Source organism: Clarias gariepinus, chromosome 18 (genome assembly GCF_024256425.1).
Source record: "Clarias gariepinus isolate MV-2021 ecotype Netherlands chromosome 18, CGAR_prim_01v2, whole genome shotgun sequence".
In the NCBI taxonomy this organism is placed as follows: Eukaryota; Metazoa; Chordata; class Actinopteri; order Siluriformes; family Clariidae; genus Clarias; species Clarias gariepinus.
The window spans coordinates 12,183,904-12,201,901 of NC_071117.1; the positions used below are offsets into that span (position 1 = coordinate 12,183,904).

Below are 17,998 nucleotides of genomic sequence, written 5' to 3' on the forward strand. Positions count from 1 at the left end.
TGGGTTCCGTAATATGTTTTCATACCAGCTTTACAGTATATTATGCACCTTAGGGTGAATAGAGTAAACGCAAGGGTAAGTGTAGCATTGCACCTCAACCTAAACCTCTCCAAGTGCTTTTACTTTACTTTTAGTACCTCTTCTATACTAATATATTGGACAGTATATAGTTTCTAAACCTAGATGGCATTGGAAACTATTTTACTGTATACAATAGGAATGTTAACCCACAAGAGATGGAAAACCTATTGTATAATACTTGATATTTTTATCAGATGTAAGTATAGATATGATGTTGCCGAACAGCAGCAAAACAGTACTATGACCTTTAAAGTCATACAATTGTATTTTTATTTAAAAAATTGTCATACAAGAGAAAGGAAAGCTGTAAAAAAAAAATAGTGATCATTTCCAAATAAAAGGTAGAAATCAAATTTATGAAATTAGTATGAAATTGAATGAAAGGCCATGAGTTTTTTTTTTTTCTCAGTATTTCTCAGGTAAACATTTTGCTGCCTTTAATAGTAATTCAATCATAATTTAACAACATTTAACATAAGCAATATCACACTCAAGGTTGTGCTGTTGTACTGAATATCATCACGGCTGAAGATATCACATTTGTGCTAATACTCAGGTCAATAACACAACCTAAAGTGTGATATTTCTTTTATAGCTCAGATCTACAAATATCATTTATCATCAGGAGAGTATGATTTGTATTTTGCCTCTCCAACACATATCCTTCCACGACTGGCTCAACTAGCATTGAGCTGGTGATCGACAGTTAGAGCCTGACTGAAATAACAAGGATAAAATTAGTTTTCAAAAATATAGAGGAGAAAAAAACATGAAGAAACTTTTAAGATATACTTTATATTGACACTAATTCCGCTTTCTAATATCTGGGGGTCTATCTAGGAAAGCTAGAGTGTTATGTAAGGTGTACTTTAGAATCCCTTGTTCCACACACCAAGTAATGTTCTTGATCACTTTTTAAAGAGGGATTTGGGACATGCCAACCCATGCTTGTGACTCATAGTTAAGACACCTGAGATACGGTGGTATACAAATAGTTAAACATTCCAGTGCTGTTACTCTCTATATCACCACTTATGGAATGCTTCTTGTCCAATCAGATTACTAGGTCAGGAGTGTAAATATCTGCTTTTATTAATATCTGTATACATTTAAACACGGCCTTAGCCGTTTCAACTAAAGAGCTAATTTAGCTTAATTTGAGTCAGTACGTAAAAGATGCTATGATATTACTAGGACTTGTGCTCCATCAGAGCAAGTGGATGTTTTGACGGTTCAAACTTGTTACAGATGTTTTCATTTCATCTTCTCCAAAAAGAAAAAACTTTCTATTATAGGATTCTACGTAGAACTTTTTAATGGTCCCCCAAAGGAACAAGACTAAGAACCCTTTAGAGTGATAGATGGAACCTTGTTTCCTCAAAGTGGGCTCTGAAACACAAGGCTCACATGGTTCAGAATACCTAGGATTAGTTCTCCTTTTCTCCAGTGTCTTTCAGTAGGAAAAAAAAAAAGTTTTTAAGCGCACGAGTGGGGAAATAGTTTGGGAGCTAAGCCATTTATCTTTAAATGGATAGCCGATGTGGCAAGGTAGTATTCTCTGAAATGAAATCAACTGAAAGAAAAGGAACCATACAATTTGTCTGGTGAAAGTGAAAAACAGATGGAACTGTGATGTTCCCATGCTTAAGCTATATTCTAGTTTTTATCTAAATCCTATTTGTTTTTGGCTTGTACAAAAGTTCTTGGAAAGGATATTTTGGCACTCAAAATTATTCTAAACGTTTCTGTCTGACAACATGATTACCACCATTAGTTGGACTATTTTATTGTTTTTGAGATTCAAGAAGTAAATGCTATCTCTCTGGGCTTAAAGAAACCTTAGTAACCTTTCCTCTGCCTTTCTATTAAATAAAACACAGTGGAGAAATAAAATTAGCTCTACCTCAGAGCTAATATTGGCGTCATTGCCCTACACTATAACTTCCTGAGTGCATCAATGACATTTCCAATCACTGGGAAATTTCAGGGCCCCAAGTGCAAGATTTCCTCTTTCTCTTATTGGGTATTAAACCGATACCAAATTCAATTGAGAAAAAAAGACAGCATAATCTTATGGAGACACTTTACTTACCCTGTCTTAGCAAAATTCGTCCAGTAAGTCATCACCACTGCGCTGAGCATAACGTCATTCTTGGAGAAGTTGCAATTGAACAGATCAGTCGGGCCAATCATAGGGATCCCAAACACATAAGGCACCTCATCTCCATGTGCCGAGTCTGCCCAGCTCGGCTTCATCTCGCTCTGGCAATGGTGATAGAAAGCATAAAAGTACGTTGGCGATCCGTACTGCGCGTGAAGATCGGCCGTAGCTACAGCAGGTGCCACCCACTGGTGATCTGTGAATAATGCAACCAAGGTCTTGCGCCTGGTTTCTGGATTCTCCTTATCAGCCCAATCAGTGTACATGAACTTGATAGTCTCTCGGAGTGTATCCTTCCCCTCCGGATAACCGTACAGGTGGTCGACAAAATCCGACACTGCGAAATCAAAGTCATTGGCCGACACGCCATCCTCACTATCTACAATCCCATCCACGAACTTGAAACCTTCGCCCTGGTTGACGCCCAACATTATGTCATAGTTCAGGAATTCGCCCTGCTCCATAAGGATCTGGGGGTCATCTGGGATGACATCGCCGTCTATAACAGGCCCGAATGCAATGTGGTACTTGGCCTGGGTGATATATTGCTCAATCAGTTCCTTATAGTTCTTATTTTGCAAACATTCCACCAGTTCTATAGTATCCAGCATGTTGCAGCCTACTTTTTCAGCAAGTAAGCGTGTGTACTTGGCCGGTTGGTAATTGACGGCCCAGCTGGATAGAGCCGTGCCACTTTGGATGATGGCTTTCTGAAACAGATCTACAAAGAGGAAGAAATAAGCAGCCATTAGTGCACTTAGACCACTTTGCTAAAAGCTGAAGCACCAGTGTAAGTTTTCCGATCAATGCTAAAACTCGATGGTAATGTGCAGAGAATAAACTAGGACAAAGGGAAAAAAAAGGCATGGGAAGATACCAATTGCCAATTACAGTGACCAGTTTTGTCATTTCTGGTTAGTACTCCAGAGAGGTGGATTTAATTTGACTTGATTTGATTCTTTTGTAAAGATATTTGTACTTGACTAAAAGCATCACCCAATGATGAGATATGATTCCCGCAAGGCTCTACCAATAGAGATGCAAATCTTTAATTAAAGTTGATATTCTGCCCTTCAACACTTATTATTTTCTTCACTGTTTAATTTCTAAGTCAGTCTGTTGGAAGGCAGAGCCAAAATATCCACATTTTTTATGTATTTGCAATTGTCCAATGATTTGGGCTTCATTTCCTCTCGATGCAGAGCTCTGTGGAATTTCTTGCAAGAATGTCATCCGGTTATATTTGTCAAATGATCTTCTGAGGCATTCTCCAAACTATGTAACTTGAAATTCTCACAGGGCTTACATGATTATGCGTCCTAAAGAACGCACGTAGTGCAACTACATTGAAATATATGAGAATGTTTCATGTTGCTATCAAGAACATTTTGGGCGGTGTAAAAATTACTTTCTCTGTATTGTCACTTTGTAAATAGGCCACAACACACCAGGAATTGCTTGTGTGTGTGTGTGAGATGTTTTGCCCATGCTTTCTATTTATATCGTCTTAGTCTAGAGATTCAATCAGGGCAATATGAGGAGGGACCGAGCACAGTTATCATCCTCATAACGGCTTTCATTCTCCATTTACACAGTCTCGTGGATACTGAGTGTCTGACGGGAATGCTGACAAAGACACATAAACCTTTGTATTGGACCTCTGTAAAATCAGCCATGCATGTCAGTGGATTCATGCTGCAGAATCTGCCCTAGAAAAAAAACATAACTAGATGCTTGGAGCTGATGCCTCAGTGACACAGAAGGAAAGTAAAAGCCCTCAATCTGATCCACATTCTCTGAAATGTAGATGAAAGCTGTGTCTTTCACCAAACATCTGTCTGTTTACTCACTCACTCATCGTCTATACCACTTAAAGTAATAACTTGCATTCAGGGTTACGGTGGGGCCTGCCAGTAAAAGTCAGTAAAAGTCCTTGGACTGTGGAGGAAACCCAACAAGCATGGGGAGAACATGCAAACTCCATGCACATAGATCCGAGGTGGGAATTAAATCAACACCCTGAGGGCGCAAGGCAACAGTGTTAACCACCAAGCCACTATTCCGCCTGTTTAAGCTGTTTAATGCTTTACATACGATGCTGGAAACTGGAAAAAAACGGGAACCATTGGCCACAATATGTAAATTTTATAAACTTTACCAACTAGAGGTGTGTTTCCGAAATCCTGCATTTTTTTAGTCTGAATTATAACAAACTTAATTTATTTTCTCTCCCAAAATATAAACAGAATCAAAGCCTAATTTAAACCCCCCCACCCCTCTTCAGGCAGTCATGCATGCTATTAAATGTTGTCTTAGTTTGTCGCCCAAGCTTCATGCATGACTCCTCATTCACACCCATATGATATTAAAAAGACTTCATGCTCATGTGACTTTTTGTTGCATCCCTCTGGGATCCTAATCCATTTACAGCATTTGGGAGACACCCTTATCCAGATCGTCTTACATGTAGTTAATAAAATGTTCCTGGGCCTGTCTCAAGGACCAAACGCAGGGTGAGGCTGGGGTTTAAACTTATGACCTTTTAATCGGTACCCTACAGCTAAACCACAGTGCTGTCCTTACAGTAGCCTCTCTCATCCTAACCAGATTCCAGATGTGAACCATTTCACTATTTTCACATTCATTTACATCTTTCAGTGCTAGACAAAAGCATGTCAGACAATTATTTCATTTCTTTAAGGCCTCTTAGAACATTTGAACAACAAAATATAAGTCGATCCAACTTTGCTATACTAAAAACAATATAGATGAGAAAGCACTATTACTCCATCCACATCTCTCAAAGATCTCTAACCCTCAGTGGCTGGAGTAGAAATAATGTGCTACTAAGTGCTTTTTACAGTTCAAATTATACAATATTATTCAAAATATATTCATATCTCATAGCTGACCCTTCCCGACAAGAATGCAGGGGAGTACTGTTCATCTCGTCCGCATTATTTTAATCAAGTGTGTCACATCCTCGGTCCAGATTGAATTGCAGGTTCTGGGGAAGAGAAGCTGTTGCCAGAGGTTATTTGATCCATTATGAGATTTCACTTCGATCTGGGCTGTATTTATCACCGGAAGGAAGGCTTTGTAGGTTGATGTTGAGCATCAGTGGGTTGCTTTTTAGCCCTTGCATTCAAATGGATTTTAATGGCATATTAAAAAAAATAATAATAAATACACTTTCCAGAGTGCTTTCAAGAGTGGAAAGTATTCAATATCTGAAAAGTGCTATTAAAGGTCTGAGCAGTTAAACAGCTTTAAAATTATATTTTAGCATCTAAGTACAACAAGGTTACTCCAAGGCCACCCAAAAATAGCACCGTTATTCTGGAGGGAGAATCCTCAGTCTGTGGTGGCGTATTATTCATTCATTATAATTGCTAAACAAGTGTGAATATTAGATTAGTGATAGTTCATGTGGCAGGCTGAAGGTTTAGGCAGTGGTCACTCATTAATTCCATACTTTAAAGAATGGGGGGGGGCTAAGCAATTAGAGTGATAAAAAAAATTTAATGTTTGCATGTGACTTGTACCAACCTTCCCTAATAGGGATTTAACAGCATTGTATTCTCACACACACCGACCTAATGAATTGCATGTGTAGACACTGGTTCATTAGTCTATCAGTTGGTGGCCAGAAAGTTTAGATGAGGGTTAGGTTACACTGCAACAAATATCTTAGCAAGTGAAATATTCTTGAATCGAGCCAAACAATTTCTTAGAATAAGATTACAAAACAAATATTAAGCTTGTTTCTAGTCGACTGTTACTAGTGGCTCTTACGACATTGAGTATGTGCTTTGCATGTGTCTCTGATGGTGGTGGGTTAGGGTGTGTGTCTCTCTTAATGTTTCAGGTTTGGCCCACTTCAGCATCCTGCTTCCTTCAGTTGGTTGGTTGCTCACTCACTCTACTTCCGTCTGTGTATGACCCCATGCGTAACATGGCTTATTGGTTAGCACTGTCGCCTTGCACCTCCAGGGTCCAGATTTGATTTCCCTGCCTGGCTTGATACCGGTTTATTTGGTGTAGAGGGTCGTCTGGAGCCTATCCTAGGAGTGGTTAGCACTAATGCCTTACATCTCAAGGGTCTGTGTTCAATTCCTGCTGAAAGTTGCATGGTCCCCCCATGCTTGGTGGGTTTTTACCATTTTTTTCCAGTCCAAAGACTTATTGGTGTTCGTAAATTGCCCTTAATGTGTAAATGATTGAGTGGCACCATGTTCAGGGTGTACCCCCACCTTTTGCCCAAAGTCTTCTAGGATAGGCTCCAGGCCCCTGCGACCCTGTACAGGATAAGCGGCATAGAAGATGATGACGAAATAAATTCCTAAAGCCTAGAAAAACTACCTGCCAATACAACAAGCGTTTTTGATTTGCAATTGTTGTGCCATTTGACTAGAAACAATCTTATATTTGGTTTGTTGTAATCTTATTTTTCTGAAATTATAGATAGGTTTGTCTAGATTAAATATTTGCTAAAATATCTTTCAAGCTTTACTCTAAGAATTATTAAGATATCAATTTTTGCAGTGCAGGGTTAGAGTTAGAATATGGATTAGGGTTAACTGTTAGGGTTGAGGTTAGGGTTAGGGTTCCAGTGAGTTTCTGATAAAGGGGTCATCTATAAAAAAGTTGTTCATGTAAATTAAACCCTTTTGTTTAAAGATTGTTGCATTAAACGTTACTGCCCTTTAGCAGTTCATTTAGTGAGAGTGATGTTCAGGATCTTACTAGCATGTTCTTAGCATAAATGGAGATCCTTCAGACCTTAGAGTGTGCAAATGGTATTTCACATGGTTCGTTTTTAGGGTTTTGAATCCAGGAACTGATTTAATGGTAAAATAAATTCCATGAACCTTATGTGTACAGTTGTATTTAAGCAACATAATCTAACTGTTCAAACCTCAGACTTATTTAAATTTGTACAGCCATATTTTGGTTATTTTTTTGTGACCCTAGAGCATCCCTGACACAACACATTACTATCAAGTTGATTTTATTTAGGTCTGCTTATTTCTGAGTTCTTGAGGTTTGGATAAAGCTATTCGACTGACGTACAGGCTAACTATTAGAACACTGTAATAAATGTAATAAAGTGGTCATGCTTTACTCCGTGAATATTAACAAAAAAAAAACACTTTCTTAAATAATTGACACTCAATTAACTAATTAACCATAAGAATGTTTCTTAATAAGTAGTAATGTAATGTTACATACCTTCTGAATAATGAGACAGGGTCAGCAAGCTAACACATGATGCTCCAGCTCCTGATCCAAATATCGTCACCCTTTTTGGATCTCCTTTGAAAGCCTGGATGTTGTCTTTGATCCACCGCAATGCCTGAATCTGGTCCAACAGGCCATAATTCCCTTTGGCAGCCTGATCTCCTGTGCTTAGAAATCCTGTTGGCACAGAAAATAATAACAGAACTATTATGAATAATTCTTTTTAGGTTCTTTGTCAGGCAGGATTGAGCACTGATGTGTCGATCGTATCAACCAAAATAGAGGGACAAGTATGTCCCCTGTATCTTTGTTACTCTCTTTGTGTTTGATCTTTATGATCGTGGTAAAAAAGTGTAATATTCTAAAATGCAAAATTGTTAAGATTTTGCAACAGGAATTTGACCTGGTTACGGACACTACCAATTTTTTGGAGGGAGGAGAAAAAATCCTAAATTCTGCATGGAATAGTTTAATTTAAGCGAAACTTTTTTTTTTTTTTTTTACAGGTCATATGCTTTAAGAAGCTTACACCAATTTTAGTATTAATATCATGAAGTAACATGAACAATTAGCATTTAAAATTATTATTGTTCAAAGCGAGATAGTATAATGTTGATAGTATACTGTATAAAATCATCTGTCCAAAACAACTGAAGTTAGCAACTAGATTTTTTTTAGGGAAGCAAGATTGGTCACTTCCATGTTGCTTAAACTTCAGAAGTAGGGTTAGGGGTTAGGTTCTTTAAGTTCTGGCCCACACATTTTCTGTATAGTACAGAACGTATAACAAAAATAAATAAATTAGCAACAATACTGTGTTTTGGCTGCTAACATTCAGGCTAGTGTTTAACTATCACTGTATTATATGTATTAACATTAAAATTTTGTGGCTCTGCATTAATTTGTGTAGACTTGAGAATAATTACAGTAAATAATAATTGAATATTGTGTTTTTTAAAACATAGTGTCCAGTTAATTTAAGCATGTTTGCTCTTTAAAAAATGTAATAATAATAAAAAAAAGTTTCCAAACTGTAATCTCCCCAGGAGCAGGCCTTAGTAGGGACTTTTTTTTTTTCTTTTTTTTTTAAATGTCTCTGCTGTGCTTTTATTTGACATATGGCCTGGATGCCATTTGCGTCATTCTACTCCTACTCCAACAGCCTCCTTACCATTTTGCCCATCAAAGCAGCAAATGTCTAACCCTAAAACTAAAGGAGCTTTCTCCACGTAGAGGTCACTAATGGCTGCCCTAATAATCACAATTTTTAATTCCATCGTATCACGAGAGCCCATCATCTTGACAACAGGATCAAAAGGATGTGCAGATGTGCATTACGGATGCGCAGAGGATCGTCCGAGGTGTGCTTTTATGGGGTAATTTGGCAACCTATTTGCAAAAGGTTGGGGTTACTTCCAATTTAATTCCCGTCATTTTCCGGCTGCGCTTTTGGAATGTGAATGCAAATGTGTCTTATTTATTGCCGTGTTTAAAGTAAGTCATTCAAACTGTATGGGGGGGGGTAGTGACAGCTTGGCAGCGACCTTTGTGAGATCTTTGCTGTGAAGGGAAAAGATTGCTCAATTATACGACTCAATTATAATTATACTGCACTCTCGGTGTGGCAGGATCTTTTTCAGTTCCCTGTCAGGAACCTATGTCATTGCTTTTGCACTGTCTATAAAGTACTAAATCATCTATGGCACTTAATAGTCTCATAGTATGTAGTGATGTCTTGAGAAATGGACTCTAAAACTCTGGCCACTGAAACCTTGATGACATTTTATATTAAATGTGGTCGTCGGCATGGAATGTACAGTACAAGTTCTAGGTGTTGTGATGTGGAGAACTGGAATGAATCATTAAGTTAATTTAAATGCAAGGAAATATTGCCAATACCAAACTTGTATAAGTGGTGATAGTGCCCGATGCTTGGCTGCCTCTTAGTATTTCCCTAAGAGGCACAAAGAAAAAAATGGCCAATACTATTCCTTCAAATATATCAACTACTCCCCACTGCACTGAACAGCTTGCGGCTTGCTCACCAGCCCCAAAAACAGGATACTCAATGAGCAAAAAATTGCGACTTGTTGACAGATTAGCCGAGTGGTTTAAGCCCATTAGCGATGCCTTGCGGCAGCCTCCAGGGTGTCTGCGCCATTCTCTTGGCTAGACTCAGCCTCCCGCCCCTCCCCCCCTCCCCCCGTAGGGTGCAGTTATAAACCAGAACGGTTCAGGGTAAATAGGATAAGGAGTACGTGTAAGCAAAGGACAGATTTAGTTGGTCATGCTGACATGGGGCTAGAGGGATTACAACATTGGCAAGTCTTGACCCCCAAAATGGATAGCCCAAGGCCTTGGTGTGAATACATTTGCCAAAACATATTTACTGTGCCAGGTGTGCCAGGTCCATCTCCCCCCTTATCTAAAAATTGCGCTGAATATTAGTTGTGTGGATTTAATCAGTGGGTATATTTTATACAAGAATTTTGGCTCTTCTCTTTGGAATTTCTCCTGAATCGAGGCTGGCTCCTCCCATACAAAGTTTTTTACAGCTAAGGTATTCAGGTGCGTTCCCCAGTTCCAGGTTAGTGATATTACTAAGCATTAATGCAGTCTCCGGTGCGGGGATTAAGCCTAGGCTTTCATCGGCTCTCTGGCTCTATCTCGCTGGTCCTTGCTAATCTCTGTCTGTATTAAAAAAATGAAGCTGGCAGAAGCTTCCGGGAGCATCATAAGCAGCTCTGTCCGAACACCTGCGACAGATCAGCGATTTGAGTCGGTGACACCGGACATACAGCCGTCCTTCAGACTCGTCCTTTTTAACACTTGATGCGATTGCTGTCTGAAAGTGGACTGGGTGTGAGCATGAGAATATCGCTATCGTCAATAAAGCTTAAGTGTAGGATAATATCTGTGTCTTCCTTTATCATCCTGCGGACTCCCTCCTCTATAGCTGATGCGTAGAAACATATCGATCCTCCAAAATGTGCTGAGTTAAGTGATAATGTTGGAAGCTGTGCATTAAAGTTCTGGCCAATTACCAGTTAAAAACAATATGAATCATTGTGCATGTTTAATAACCATATTTATGCAAAAGAATAGTCATTAAGCACAGCTGAATATAAGCTGGAGAAAGCGAGAAAGAGAGAGAGAGAGAGATTGATTTGTTGCATAATCCATACATCTTCTTTCCCCTGAGCCTTCCTTTGCTTTACAGTTACGGATTTAATTACATTAGGCACTAGATGTTTTCTCTATTATTTATTAAAAACAGTCTGCTGTGTAACTGCATTAAGCTTCATATTTTACCTGCTCAATAACACACTTCACATTGCTTCAGCAGCTTGATAAAGATGTCTAAGCTTAAACATTGTTCAAAAGTGCAGCTCAAAGCAACGTGATTGAAGGTAAGAGTGTTGTATACAGGGGATATTAAAGGCTGTGCACCGATCTTAATATGGCAGGATTTTTTTTTTTTTCAATCACATTGGGGCACAGCATTGGCATTACGAAGGGCAGGAAGTCCCAAAATCAACAAAAAAAAGCAAGAACATTTATCACAGAGGCTGCCAGGAGACCTAGAGCAAAATTCAAACAGCAGAAATACCTTGCAAGGGTTGGTTATTTTACCTGGGCTTAGTAACAACATGGTATTCAGTGACTGGGATTTGGACATTGAGTAGGAATCGAACCAGAGCCTTTCACATGGCAGGCAAGAAATCTATCACTGAGCCACCAATGCCCCACATCTAAGCCTACCTATTGTATATTTCACCAAAGACATACATATAATCAACTCCAACACATATAGTAAAATGTGTTGAGACTGAGGTAGGATCTCTCACACACTCATCGTCTATACCGCTTTATCCTGTATTCAGAGTCTCGGAGGGCCTGAAGCCTATCCCAGGAGATCTAGGGCGGGGTATACCCTGGACTTGTGGCAGGGCAGACACACACTCATTCACACAGTACAGACAATGTGGGAACACCAATTAACCTAATCTGCAGGTCTTTGGACTGTGGGAGAAAACATGCAACGGGGAGAACATGCAAACTTCATGCACACAGGTGCAAGGCGACAGTGCTAACCACTACACCCGCGTGACACCCAAGGTAGAACATTTTATTCATAATTCTTAAAGATACAGTATAAGGGGCTGTATTGAAGGTAGTCTAAAAGTGGCCATAACATTTTGATGAATTGATCTAGGTCAGTAAATTGCACAGGTATCATAACTCTTCCTCTTTACAAAGGTACCATTCAACATGATCTACATCACAAGCGATGGATTTGCGTCATCGTTGAACCCAACTCCTGAATCCACTTTGATGATAACCCACTGTTGGCTTATCCCTTCTTTAACTTTCTCCCTCCATCTTTTCCATCCGCTGCTCTTGTTAATGATGTCATCTGTAAACATGATAACCATTCTGTAACATACTAGAAAACCTTTACGAGAGTCAGAATTCAACATCGGCGTGAATGCACAGCTTGTGATGGAGACTACGGTATATTGAGTAGGACCTTGGTACAGTGGATGGGGTACTATACCAAAATGTGCAATTTGACTAAGAAAAGGGGATGCTGACTTTTGATTTACTTTTGGCACAGTCCTAATACTGTATGTTGGCCCCTAAACTAAAAGAACACTATAATCATGATAAAGCATGGTGGCGGCAGCATCATGCTATGGAAATTAGTTGGAAATAAAGCTTTAGTAAAGATAGGGAAAATCATGAATTACTCAGGAAAAAAAAGTTTCAATCTACTGGCAAGTTTCCCAAATCCAAGTCAACAAAGGAATAGGTGCAGACATTCAATTTAAATCTTTAATAAATGCTGGCATAACTACAGTTCAATTAATACTGTCTTTTAAATGTATTAACTCAAAAACATGACAACCACCCATGAACGTAGTGAATCAGCTACTTTTAACTGTCAGTGTGTGAATGTGTGTGTTCCAGCCTCTGACAGGCTCCGGATCCACTGCAACCCTGACTAAGACATGGCACTTGAATGAATAAATGAATGAATGAATGAATAAATGAATGAACACAGGACTCTTTTTATCTGTGACACTGAATATCTTTATTTTCGATAAAAATATCCAAAGAAGAAAGAAAAAAAAACATGAAAAAAAATATTACCATAAAAAACAATCCAAAAAAGAAAGCCAGCATCCTGACAGATTGACGTTAATAGTGCCTAATTGTGCTCGCTGTCAGCGAGATAATCCTTTTGGTTCCCAGATGAAATGTTAATTATCAAAGGGAGCGATGTGAGGGGCACATTGTGGATTAGCTGAGCGGGGTCAGGTCACTCGCCTACACACACACACAAAGCGTGGCGCATACAGGAAGCCTTTTAGTGCTCCCAAAATCAGCCCAGCTGCTACGGATTATGTGTTTTTGTTCTTTAGAATTCTTCATTTTCTCTGTTTACCGTCCCACTATCAAGTGCATACGTTTATTATTCGCTCCACTGTGTCGACTATTTAAAATTCTACATTTACCTTGACGCACCACGCGTGACTGCTGAATACTGATAGAATCCATGTGTTTGTCTTTTTAAAAAGGAAAAGACAAAGCCTGACGCATTGCAGTTCCTGTTTTGAGCGCATACACCATCAAACAGCTGGAAGAATCCACACTTTGGCTGTAGTGAAATCCTGAATCTAAGCGGATGACGAGAAGAGAGCCAGGAGAGTTAGCACGAACGTTGCAACAAAACTCATTCATTCTTTTTGCCAAGTCTGAACAAACCAGCCTTAGCTAGTCAGACGGTGTGCAGGGCTAATATTATATTTGCAGACAGTTACCTTATGTTCGCACATATCATCAAAGAAACATGACACGCAAAAAAATGTGCACACACAGAATATATTTAAATCCCTGATAATGGCAGGATGATTTAGTACAAATGATTTCCCATGAATTTATTTAGAAACTTGAAAAGGCGGGACACACCTGGCATGACATAGGACTGATGGTGCCGCTTGCCTGTCCTTCCTGGACAAGCTTTTTACCATACGTCCTGTGTCATGCCAACAATAAAGCATCCTGAGACCATTCATGTGTGTGGTTGCTTCATAGACAAGGGCAGTGGGCTAACTTACAATTTTGCCTAAGAACACAGCCATTAATGAAGAATGGTACAAAAACATCCTTTGAGGGCAATTTCTCTCAACCATTCAGGAAGATTTTGGTGATGAACAATGTCTTTTCCAGCATGATGGTGTGGCTTGCCATAAGGCAAAAGTGATATCTAAGTGGCTTGGGAAACAAAACATAGAACTTTTGGGTCCATGGACGGGAAGCTGGCCAGACTGTAATGCCATTGAGAACTTGTGGTCAATCCTTCAGAGGCAGGTGGACAAACAAAAACTCATAAATCCTGACAAACTCCAAGGATTGATTATGCAAGAATAGGCTGCCCTCAGCCAGGATGTGGCCCAGAAGTTGACTGACAGCAATCCAGGGCGAATTTCAGAGCTCTTGAAAAAGAACATTAATGAAATGCTTGTAATTATACTTCAGTATTCCATAGTAGCATCTGACAAAAAGATCTAAAAACACTGAAGCAGCAGACTTTTTGAAAATTAATATTTAACAAGTCACACTTGTTGTTGTTGGTCGTTTGGCTGCTCCAGGCAAAGGGGTCACCACAGCGGACCATCTGGCCCATACACACAAGCTTAGCACAGGTTTTACGTTGGATGCCCTTTCTGACACAACCCTCTCATTTTTATCCAAGTTCGGGATCGGCACCGCATTCAGTGGCTGGGGTTGGGCACTGGCTGGGAATCGAACCCTTGCCTTTCGCATGGGAGACGAAATATTCAACAAGTCACACAATTACACATACAGTAATAGTCCGCAGATGGCAAAAATCCCCCTTTTAAGACTACACAACTCCGTCAATAGGTAATGCACCACCATGCAGAAATGTAGTTAAGTAAAAGTACAGATATTTGCTGTACTACTGAGCGGAGTAAAAGTGCAGATACATGAAATTTGTATTAAAGTACAATAACAATGTGAATGCACTGTGTTACCTTCCCTCCTGCGTATGTGTAATGTCCTCTAAGAGTAGTAATATTGAATCATGGTGGGATTGATTTTCAGGAAACACAATGAGTGCAAGAAGCATTGTGCTATGCGGTTAAACTGATTATTAATCATCAATTAGTTCACTTAAACCCATAATTAGTAACCATGCAATGGTTACAGACTCCTATCTCTTCTTACTAATCATCTATTCTATATCTTTACACCTGTTTTAAATAGGTAAACAGAAATCCTTATTACGTGACCTACAATCTGTATCGGGATCTATGCTGTGGCTTAACCTGCACTGATTTAAATATAATAGAACAATGCGTACTGTACGTCAGTATGCTGGACCAACGGATATGTTAAATGGCACTTTTAACATTTGTGTCAGCATATTACAACAGCAGCTCAGAGGGCACTGCATTAAATATTCTTCATTTAATAGACTCTTTATCTCTTGCTTCTTGCTTGTGGGGGAATTTGAGAGAGTCCTATCAATTTTCGTTCACTTGAAAGTCACCCATGAGCACCCTTCATTCCAAATTGTCACATACAGTTGTAGTGTAGTTTACACAGACTCATCATGAACAGGATTATGATGCAATCACACGCACATTCACACACTACGGGTAATTAGGGAACACCGATTAGGCTAATCTGCATGTTTTTGGACTGTGGAAGGAAACCAGAGCATCCAGAGGAAACCTATCAAGCATGGAAAGCAAATGCAAACTCCATGCACACAGACTCAGAGGCGGGAATCGAACCCAGCTTGGAGGTGCAAGGACCAATAGACGGTGCTAACCACTAGGGCTGTACGATATTAGGAAAATATGCGATTAGTTAGTCCAAGTATGGTTCCGTGTAACCATACACTCATCAAGAGTGTCTTAAAACAAGAGCATCTTTTAAACAAAATATTTCCTTTGGCTTGTCTGTTTTTTTTTTTTTATATAAAAATAAATATTATTAAACAAAAATTAAATAAGAAAATACTATTAAGTATAAAGATATAAGCGAGTATAAAGATAGTAAGGGTCCATCTGATTGGTCACATTTGGACACACAAATGCTTGACACATAAGTTTAATTTATCGCAACCCTTTTTGCGATACAAATATTGCGTATACCCTTATCGCGATAACGATAATTTTTCAATATATCGTGCAGCCCTACTAATAACCACTAAGCCAACGTGCCACCAAGATACACACAGCAATATTTGGTTGAATGTCCTTTGGCAAGTTTTACCTTCAGTAGATTATTTTAATAACCATTAACAAGCTTCTGGCATAATTCTAGTTGGATATTTGACTACTAAATTTGGCAGAAATTGTATTTAATAAAAATAAATGGTGCCCTGGCATGGGCCATTTTTATCACAGTCCAATTTTTTTATTAGGTTCTAAAAGCCTGCTTTACCCATTCTACCATGAGGTTTGACGCGAGTTTGTGCTCATTGTCTTGTTGGAACACTCAACGTTCAATTGTCTAGCTCATGATTTGCTGTTATGCTCAAGAATTCTGAAGCCTTTCTTGTGGTATCAAAACACTCCACCTTTACTCCTCCACATACACACCTCTGGTCATAACATTCCTCCAGATGGCTCCTTCATCATCCACGGGATCAGAAACTAACTTTAGTCAAGCTGAAAGTTGTGGGTTTTGAAACAAGCGCTTACTTTTTAGATGCCAACCTTTCAGTCCATGGAAATATAAAACTCACTTGACTCTAGACAGTGACACTGGTTTTCCAGCAGCTTCCAGGTCACGGCATCTTGGTGGATCCTCGACTGTTCCTGACCATCCAAACCATGTCCTTTCAGCTGAGGGTAACAGTTTGGGTCCTCCAATGATGAATTTACATGGAGAGATTTGGGGTCGCTGGCGCTTATGATGCTTCACGTTGTTATTTTTTCCACTCCTGATAAATACACATATTCTTATCTGTCACTTTTACGTTGCATTACTGTTTGATGTATATTTAGTGATTTGCCATCTGTCGTTTGCACAGTAAAAACAGTTACTGGCCAATGCTGGGGGAAAAACCCACTCTCTCCAATTAGTTTCCATTTATTCATTTGGCAGCTGCTATAGTACAAAGCTGGACACATCCGAACATAGGGCTGGAGAAGAAGCTGAGTGTGATGAAAGTGCTGGGAGACTTTCAACAACTGACCGCAAATAGTTAATACTTTATTTAACAAGCTCAATGAGTAATACACACACACACACACACACACACTACAAACATTAGTCACGCAGCAGCAAAACTCAACACTAATAATAACACGAATACTACTACTACTACTACTAATAATAATAATAATACTAAGAATACTATTACTACTACTAATAATAATAATACTAACAATACTACTTCTAATAATATTAATAATAATAATAATACTAAGAATACTATTACTAATAATAATAAGTAGAAATACTTACAATACTACTTATAATAAGAAATAATAATAATAAAACTACTACTACTCCTAATAATAATAATAATAATACCACTACTACTAATAATAACATCAACAAGAACATCACCTAATGCCAATTTAACAAATCCAGTTGACATACAGTACGAGCATCTTTCTAGGAAGTAAAAAACAACAACAACAAAAAAAACAACAGGAACCTCAAATATTGTATATTTTCTTACTTATTACCATATAAGATCACTGCTTATACATGCCTAGTACCTGATGTAAAGGGTGTAATTAGGGGTTAAAGTGGGCCAGAACTGTCCGGAAAAGCGTTACGGTACCTTTCACACCAAAGACTTCAGAGCGCAATGCTTCATAATCTGTGGTTAATGCTAATGTTAAGAAAACTTTTAAACTAACCTTTCTCTTGTTGCCGTCTGGTTGCAGCTTGGCTTTCCTTGAAACGCATCCCATCGAGATGCTCTCTCAACAAATCAGAACCTAACACATGGTACTAAATTTGCTATCAAAAGATGCACGAGTGGGTAAAGTACATCTCAGCCACTTTTGTCTCAAAACTCCAAGAGCATCTGAGTTATTTTAAGGTGTTATTTTCCCCGCTTCACCGCTACACTGCACTTTAGGGCTCCCTCACCTACCAAAAGCTTGGAACACTGCCAATTAGGTGGCAGTCTAAAAAAAATCCTCTAATTTGTGGAAAGGCATCAAGGTGGATTGGTAGGTATGGCTGTCGCCTCACTTCTCCAGTGTTGGAAGCCTGCCTCCGGTCTGAGTGTGTGGAGTTTGCATGTTCTCCCTGCTTGGAGGGTCTACTGCAGATACTTCAGTTTCCTCACACAATCCAAAAACCTGAGGTGTAGGGCTGATTGGCGTTTTCGAATTGCCTGTATGTTTGTGTTCTTGTACCCTGTGATGGACTGTCACCTTGTCCAGGCTGCACTGATGTCTTTGGGATAAGCTAAAGATGTGGAAGAGGCACAGAGTGTTGCAAGGTGACATC

The 17,998-nt window shown here is 39.1% G+C and overlaps 1 protein-coding gene across 2 annotated transcripts in view; it reads right to left on the reverse strand.

Moving 5' to 3' along the window:
• Positions 1-17,998, reverse strand: part of nlgn4xa (neuroligin 4 X-linked a) — a 102,738-nt gene that overhangs the window by 14,889 nt on the left and 69,851 nt on the right. For both annotated transcript variants that reach the window (XM_053477407.1, XM_053477408.1), the window contains 2 exons: positions 7,475-7,660; positions 2,174-2,963 (listed from right to left, as the gene is read on the reverse strand). In XM_053477407.1, coding sequence (XP_053333382.1) covers positions 2,174-2,963; positions 7,475-7,660 — 976 coding nt within the window. The remainder of the gene's footprint in view (positions 1-2,173; positions 2,964-7,474; positions 7,661-17,998) is intronic.